At 51.1% G+C, this 8,470-nt stretch overlaps 2 protein-coding genes across 3 annotated transcripts in view; one reads left to right on the forward strand and one right to left on the reverse strand.

Moving 5' to 3' along the window:
- LOC104863342 (late cornified envelope protein 5A-like) overlaps positions 1-8,470 on the forward strand; it is a 343,203-nt gene that overhangs the window by 13,437 nt on the left and 321,296 nt on the right. The gene's annotated exons all lie outside the window — the stretch shown is intronic.
- The window catches only part of S100a11 (S100 calcium binding protein A11), a 4,225-nt gene continuing 507 nt past the window's right edge, over positions 4,753-8,470 (reverse strand). The window contains exons 1-3 of one of the 2 annotated variants that reach the window (XM_010616538.3): positions 8,438-8,456; positions 5,915-6,067; positions 4,753-5,053 (exon numbers count right to left, since the gene is read on the reverse strand). In XM_010616538.3, the coding sequence (XP_010614840.1) occupies positions 4,901-5,053; positions 5,915-6,061 (300 nt within the window). In that variant the 5' untranslated portion in view covers positions 6,062-6,067; positions 8,438-8,456 and the 3' untranslated portion in view covers positions 4,753-4,900. Of the gene's footprint in view, positions 5,054-5,914; positions 6,068-8,437; positions 8,457-8,470 lie in introns of those variants that run through there. The other variant, XM_033758187.1, reaches the window with a different exon arrangement.

Below are 8,470 nucleotides of genomic sequence, written 5' to 3' on the forward strand. Positions count from 1 at the left end.
AAAAAAAAAAAAAAAAAAAAAAAGAAGCAACCTAATGTTGAATTTTAAACTCTAGAAAAAGAAGAACAAGCCAAGCCCAAATTTTGTTTGGGGGAGAAAATTATAAAGAACAGAGCAGAAGTTAATACAGTTGAGTCCAAGAAAACAATACAATGAATCAGTGAATCAAAGAGTTGGTTATTTGAAAGATTAAATAAAATTGACAGACCCTTAGCCATCCTTATCAAAAGAAGGAAAGACTCAAATTCATGCAATTAGGAATGAAAAGGATAAAATCAACAGATCCTGCAGAAATCCAGAAGATCATCAATACCTACTTCAAGAACCTATATTCTAATAAGATACAAAACACAGAAGAAATAGACAGATTCCTAGATACATATGAATTACCAAAACTGAATCAAGAAAATATAAAACTTTTAAACCAATATCAGTCACTGAAATTGAAGATGTAATTAAAAACTTACCGACAAGAAGCAGCTCAGGCCCTGATGGATTCACTGCTAAATTCTATAAGAAATTTAGAAAAGACCAAATGCTGCTATTTCTTAATGAAATTGAAAGGAAAGTATTATTCCAAAATTCATTCCTGGAGCAAGTATTACTCTGATACCAAAGCCAGAGAAGGATCCAACCAAAAAAGAGAACTACAGGCCAATCTGTCTAATAAACATAGATGCAAAAATCCCCAATAAGATACTTGCAAACAGGATGCAGAAGGTTATACACTATGCCTAAGCAGGAGTCATCCCAGAGATGCAGGGATGGTTCGACACACACAAATCAGTGCAATGATGAGCAGCAGAGAAAGGGCCTCTTGAGATTTGGTCTCCCGACACTAGAATATATGGGTGTGAGGAGGACGGGAAAGAGGGAAGTGGGTCCCCCGGGACCCAGGAAGGATCTGAAGCAAGAACTGAAGTCCACGGGGAGAGTGAAGAGAGAGACTTTAATGAAGAGCAGGGAAATAGCAAGCAGCATTTTCTCGCAGAGCCTGGACTCACTGCATGGGAAGGGTGTGTGAAACCTGCAGATGCATGGTGACTACCAGCAACCTCAGAGGCCTCCACAGAGAAATGCACTAGCAGAACGGAACAGTGGACACAGCAGCTGGTGAGTTATTCAGGTTCAGACATCACCCAGGAGAGGGTGATGGCCAGCACGAGAGCGGCCAGCAACAGAGCGGCCAGCTGAGCTCAGAACTCAGAACAGCTGCAGGCTGGCTCTGTCTAGTGGCTCCTGGTGTCTTGATGAGGGTGCTGAGTTCAAGCCAGCAGTGGGCACATGGACTGTTACAGGCTCAAAAACCCCATTTCCAGCCTCAGCCAGAAATCAGCCTGAACTGCCTAGTGAATTCGTGCAGCGCAGTTCTGGGTGTATCTGTGGGTTATCGACACTTGGGCAAAACTGAGAAGGGAAGACCAACCCAGGTGTGGGTGGCACCAACCAACAGGCTTGTAGCCTGGATGGAATAAAAAGGCAAGCAAGGAAGTCTTGCCTTTGCTTCTTTGGAGGAGCTCCAGTCTTCACCGTTGCCTTTGGACACTGGCCTCAGGTCCTGTGCCTTCCCACATGAATGCTCGGACTGTCCAGTGAGCTCCAGGCCTTTGACCTCTGAGCCGCGCCCCTGGACTCCAGCACAGGGGTGGCCCATTTACACCCTTCCGCCCGGCTCTGCAGGTGGTCACTGTGAGCCAACGGAGTAAATCCTTTATAGAACCATCCATATTCATGTTACGTCTGTGCCTCTAGTGAACCCCAAATCATACAGAAGGTCAGTGAAGAGCCTTAAATAAGGCAGTGAAGGTGGAAAGGAAGGGATGACTGTACCAAGACCTAATCGCCATTTGGACGTCGGCAGTAAGAAAGAAAAGCCTAGAATCGCTCCTAGTTTGGACAGTTGGGTAGATGATCATGACGCAATCCACACAAATTGGGACTGAAGTAAGGTCAGGTTCTGGGAGAAAGACGTAGTCCACTTTGAAACGTGTTTGTGGTGTTTGAAGGATGTGTTCTGCGTGTGTTTGTTCCTTGTGTTTCCAGCACCGTTATGCTTTCTTTCTGCAATGGCACATAATCTGCTCTTCCTAACTCTGGCTTCTCGTAGTTTAGGTACAGGCTACCCGGTTCTAAGACAATGCCTGGACTGAGAGCCAAGAACACAGGTCAGGCCTGGGTTACTCAGTGCAGTGCCCTGCATTCCTCTGGATACTATGATTGGCCTGGGGTCACATGCTCTAAGAATCTCAGTACCGTTGCTGAAAATGCAGTGACAGAGGGCCTTCCTTTCCCTGCTTTCCCAGTGAATTCTAATCTGAGTGCTGGTTGTAGCCCCAGAAATGTTGAACACCAAGTTAAGGGAAGAGGACTGAGAATGCAGCCAAGGCTGAAGAAACAGAGCCAAGGAATTTACAGAAAGACACCAGTTGCTGGAGCTGTGAGAAAGCTAAAGCCATCCCTGGATTGTTCAGTTCCCGGACTCCATAAGTCCCTGCTTTTGCTTAAAGCAATTAAAATAGAATATTCTTTCACTTGCAGCAAGAAGAATCCTAGCTGTGGGACACCCACAGAGATGCTAAGTTAAACGGAAGAGCTGGGAATTGTGGAGATTTGAGCCGGGGATTAAAAGTGTAACAGAGCCATGAGTTTGCCGGTTCCCTGGGGGAACGAGCAGAGAAGAACTTCCTGAAGTATGGTCCACGGATTGGCTGCATCAAAATCATTTTGGAGGACGGGGAGGGGTTGCAAATGAGAAAGTAAAGACAGCACAGGAAGTGTCCTTCTTTGAAAAGTTAAGCAAGTGATGGGCAGGAGGAAGGTAGGACCTAGGGGTCTGGGAAGGCATCTCTGTAACTGGTTCATTTCCATGATGTCAGAACTCTCTCCTTTGCTAAGTCTCCTTGTTGGCCCCCAGGTCCTTCTGCCTCTGCCTCTCCAGCTGAGTGTTCTCTGTCGACTCGGATGACAAATGCCTCCTGGCCACTGCCAACTGGACCGCCCAGTAGTGCCTCCAACACAAAGCACCCTCAGTGGTGAACTCATCCCCTTCCGGCGTCTCTCCCCTCGCCTTCCTTATAGGAGGAAGTCCACAGGGCTTAGCTGTTTGAACCTTGAATCTTGAGTTAGAAGCTTGGTCTTGATTGGCACTCCTCCCCCTTCACTTCCTGTTGTCACCACTGCCCCCCCCCTCCAGAAAGGCTCTTGCTATACATTTACCCCAGGCTGACCTCAAGCTTGTGATCCTCCTGCCTCAGCCTCTTGAATCGCTGAAGTACAGGAATGTGCCGTCGTTGCCTGTTTGGATCTTAGTTTTTGTCAGAACTCGAGGGCACCAAGAAGTAAAGATGTCTCCGTTAATCTCTTGAATCCTGATGTCTTCAAATAAGGGCCAGTGATTTCTTGGTGGAGAAGCAAATAGTATAACTCTGTTACGGTTTGTGTCTAGATGTCCCCCCAAAGCCTCGTGCAGTCATAGTGGCTTCTTTAGAGGTGGCTGAATCTGCAGTGTGTGATGCTGGGATTCAGGGTGTGTGGTTACTAAACCGGTACAGATTGGTTTGGCACTGCCCTGATCCCAGTAGTCTGGATAAAAGGGGCAGAAAGATGCAGTTAGGGCCCCTTGTTTTGTTACCATGTGGGTGCTGCAAACTGTTTCTCCGCCGCCTCACTCCTTGACCATGGGCCACCCTGCCTTGGAGCCACCTGATGACGGGCTGAAACCTCTACAGACTGCGAGTTGAATAAACCCTCTCCCCTTTAATCTTGGGTGTCCGGTATGTTGTCTCAGCAATGAGAGAAAAGTAACCAACACAAACCCTATAACCGGTATAACCTTGGATGCCTGGTATTTTTCCATCTCTTCCCTGGCATCCTTTGAGATAACACTGTTTTTCCACACAACATACACTTGCCAAGGGAATGGGGAGGGTTTTATTAGCTATGGCTTTTCCCCTCTTCTTGTGCTTAGTGAATTAAGGAACTCAGGTATCAAAAAGCTACCATTCTACCTGGAAAATTAGGGACTTGCTAGCCTGAGGCATTGGCCTTGTTGGAGGGTCAGGGTCAAAATGTAGCTCTGAGATGGTCTGACCTATTCCACTTTTATGCAGGAATAAACCATGATGCTGATAGTTTTGCTAGTTAAATCTCACATAGATGGGCAAGAAGCCAGGGTTTACATGCAAACGCATCATGTTTCTCCCATGTTTCCAGGGGTGATAGCACACTGGTAAAAAAAAAAAATCGGCTTATATCTGCCTTTCTCTTCTATTCTGTTATCTGCATCCTGGCTCCTCTGCCTCATCTCTCTAGGCGACTTCCCTGCTGCTTTATCAGAGGGTTCAGAACAAAATGAAAGTGCATATTGAGCCAGGTGCAGCGGCATGTGCCTATCATCCCAACACTCAGGAGGCTGAGGCAGGAGTTTCTCAAGTTTGAGGCCAGCGTGGGCTTCTCCATCTCAAAAAACCAAACACCGAAGCAAAAGTAACATCAAGGTTAAGCTGACCGACGCGGTCTTACACCGAACCTAAGCTGAGGATATCTGCACGCGCAGCTCTTCCTCTCTTCCTGAAGTGGCCCATCTTCTCCCTCGCTCCTGTCCCTCGGCCCTCTGCACAGTCTCATCTGCTCAGGACAGCGCCCTCCTGGCCTTCTTTACTGTGTATGCAGACACAGAGGCTTCTGCCAACAGCTTCCATTCCTCCCCGCTCCACCCTCGCTTGCACAAATTTTTTGACTCTCCAGTGTATGTTTTTTTTAAAAAAACAAAGATTTGCTTTTATTACTTCCGGCAGAAGTGGACTGCATGGGGTGGCGGTGGGCTGGGCCCGTGTGGGCTGGAGGAGCAGGTGATAACCAAGCACCTGGCGGGGACGGTGTGGGGCCAGGCCCAAGGGCCTCAGGGACGCTTCTGGGCCGCCAGGAAGGAGTCGTGGCAAGCTAGGGCTAAGCCGCCGATGAGGTTAAGAAATTCCTGGAAATCCAGCTGCCCATCACTGTTGAGGTCCAGCTTCTTCATCATGCGGTCAAGGACGCCAGGGTCCTTCTGGTTCTGCAAAGACAATAATAGGACCTTTACGAACTGCACTTCTGAGGCACTTTGAAATGTGCCGCCACACTTATTCTCCCTGGAGGAAGGCACAGGAAGCGGTGAGTAATATCCCGACTTTTCACATTTGAAACAAACCCAAAGAGGAGAGGCAGCTGCCTGGGGGCCAGAGCTGGGCTTAAACTGAGGCTTTCCTACTCCTGGCCCAGGGTTCCTTCTGTGACACTGGGCGTTCGTTATTCAACTTCGCAAAAGCGGTAGAATATTTCTTTCGAGTGTCGCATGTGATTCCAATAGATAAACCATGTACAAGTGAGGTGATTTCGGGTAGAAAGAGGGTGTAGTCCTTGCCCAGTCGGCCGCATCCCCCACTCATTGGAGCCCCCAATGCCGGACCCTTTTACAGCCACTGGAGACACAGGGAGTTGGAGAGCCAGAGCAGGCCGTGGGGTGGGCGTGACGTGTAGAGCAGGTACGGACCATGGTCCCCACTGCACAGAGCCTCAGCAGACAGGACTGCCTTACAGCTTTTGGAGTGGAGGAATAAAATTTGAAAATGATTTTATTGTACCATGTACTGTTTCGTACACCTCTCCCATACCTGGAGAAAATAAGACCATTCTCTGTTAGGCAGTCTGCATACTATGTATAAACATATCTTGCTTCAGAGAAAAGGCTCTGTAGTGGTCACATGGGGCTCACCCTGAGGCCCAGAGGCTCAGCGTGGCCGCCACACGGACATCCTGCCTGGAGGGAGTGAGGTGGAGGCCGGAGATGGGGAGCCAGCTGCCAGCGCTCCATGCCCTGCCCTTCTGCTAGTCTTGTTTCACAATGGGCATTCGGGGCGTGTGGCCAGAGCCATACCTTGGTGAAGGCAGCCAGTTCTACATTCATGAACGTTAGGAACTCCGTCTTGGAGAGTTTGCTGCTGTTCCCATCCCTCCCGGCGTACTTCTGGAAGACAGCGATCAGGGACTCAATGCACCTCTCAGTCTCTGTAGGCTTGGACATTTTTGCCTTTGGAGAGAAGAAATGCAGAGCTCAGGCAGGGACTCGCTAAGAAAGGCTGAATACTGCAGAGCAGCCATCTCCCTGTTCCGGATGAAAGTGGCTTCCTAAACAACTGGGTCACTTTTCAGGGCATGCAGGGGTCCAAGGCGACCGTAAGTCACATTCTGTGAGCTTCTTCCTCATCCTTCCTCTTATTCCAGGTGAAACACAGTAAGGGCACATGAGTGAAAGCGGAAGAGGAGAGGAAAGGTTACTGATATTTTGGGAATGCATGATTTCCTATTTCACTGATTTACTATGAAGCCGCAGAGGCAGGAGGAGGCAACCAGCACGGCAGTATCGTCCCCTCCAGGTCCCTCTCTGCAGACCTTGGCCTTTCACCTTCCACTTCCAGGAGCCACTAATTCCCGTAGGAATGGCAAGTGGAACTTCTGTGAGAGCCGAGCCACAGCTGTGGCCCTACCGGAAGGTTCAAACCCTGTGCTGGACTCTGCTTTCCTCACAGAACGCTTCCACGGCAGGGATCTGGGGCCCAGACGCGATGTTGATGGCTCCCCCTGCTGGGTAAGAGCCGGCTTCCTGGGAACCCGCGGACCACACCCTTCCTCCGAGGCTTTCTGCCTCGGTGTTAACAATGATTTCTGTTCGGATGGTCACGGTTTTAGCCCGTACTTTGTCTTTATGATAGACTTCCTGGGCCCAGAGCTGAAGGCTTTCGGGCCCTGTGATTAGCACACGCTAAGGGCCAACGTGCACTGCGCTGGCCTCCAGCCCCACTGTGGCCTCTCCCTGTCCCCTCGCTGATTTAACAGCCAAGCCGGATGCTGCGCCCAGGAGATTGTGAAGCATTTAGAGCTCTAGAAGTGGGGCCTTTTCAACAACCACAATGTTGGGGAGTCCACCCCGCCAAAGGAACTTATTCTTAAGAAAAGTGCTGGTAAGTTCAAGGCTTGGGAAACCGAAATACCAGAGCCTTGCAACAGAAATACTTGCACAACAGGCTCCTCTTATCAGGACTAGAATCTCACAGTCACTACGGTCTCACTAGCGGGCCAGCTGAGAGAGGGTTGGCTGGGAGAGCTCGGCGGACAGAGGAAGAGGGGTAAAGGTTCCAGCCGAGAGGCTGGCTCGGTGGCCTTTTTCTACCGCCACAGATGGTTTCTGTCACCTTCAGAATTCAGATCGTTTTGATTTTCCTGCTTCAAAGAGCTTTTCTGGTTTGGCCCCACCCAAACCCCGTGAGAGTTTTTATTGTAATTTGGACTGTATTTTTTTCCTCTTGAAAAAATGTTGCTTTCAGCCACAAGGAGAAAATTCAGCCACAAGGAGAAAATTAAAGCCTCTGCATTTCCTGCCCCGTAAGTAATTCTCCAAGGCAAGAGAAACCCACATATCAAATTACAGAAATGGAATTAGAGAATCCGTAGAGCTCCAGGCGACTTCGGAGATGGGTCCTGAGAGGGCCCAGCGCCGGCAAGGAAGCTTTGTCCCGGGTGGGGCGGTGGCCAAAGGAAAGGAGAACCGACCCTCTCCACCCCTGGACTTTCACTCGGTGGGGGCTGGGACGGCAAGGAAAACGGGTGTGCAGAGGAGAGACTGTGGAAGAATTTTTAAAACGCACTCACTCAGCGTTTGAGGAAAGCAAAAAGCAAAAAGCAAAAAGCAAAAAAGCAAAAAACAAAAAAACTCCCTACTCCCTCCGCCGGGGGAGCCTCCCCGTTTCTTCGCCGCACCCCGCTGCCGCGCCCGCCTTTCGGGCACCCCGTGACCCGACGCCCTCCTCCTCGGGAAAAGGGAAACCGGCGGGGTAGGAGGGCTTGGCGAGCAGCCCCCGGCCCAAAGGGACGGCGGGCGAGGACTCCAGGCCGGCGCGGCCCTTGCCCCAGGGCCTCCCGGGGAGCACGGTGGGCCCTGCCCCTTGATATTCGTGTGATTCTCACACGCGGTCTTCTTCCTTTGATTGCCGTTCAGAGATGACACCCTAAGCTTGGGGTCAGAAGCCCGGCCTGGACCCCTTCGAGGAAGAGGCCCGAGAAGGAGGAAGCGGATTAAAGGAAACCCGGAAGGGCCGGCGGCCGGCGGGGAGCGGAGAGGAGGAGCGGGCGGCTCCCCCTGCCAGGCCACGCCCGGCTTCTGCCCGCCTTGGCCCCTGCCCGCGGCCGACGGACCCTCTGACCCCCCGGGACGCAGGGACCAAGTCTGAAAAACTCTCTTCCGGCTCTAACAGAAGCACCTCGGACGCCTCCCTTGGGTCCACCCTGGCTCAGATCTGCTGGACCCCGGCTCGGAGGGGCAGTGAGGGGCGCGGAGGGACCGGGGGTTCAGGGGGACGGGGAGACCCCGCCCCGCGCCGGCCCCTCTCTGGCAGCCCGAGACCTCATCCAGAGCAGGGAGACGCGAGGCCGGCGG

Source organism: Fukomys damarensis, unplaced genomic scaffold (assembly GCF_012274545.1).
Source record: "Fukomys damarensis isolate Sample0158 unplaced genomic scaffold, DMR_v1.0_HiC HiC_scaffold_33, whole genome shotgun sequence".
Lineage (NCBI taxonomy): Eukaryota > Metazoa > Chordata > Mammalia > Rodentia > Bathyergidae > Fukomys > Fukomys damarensis.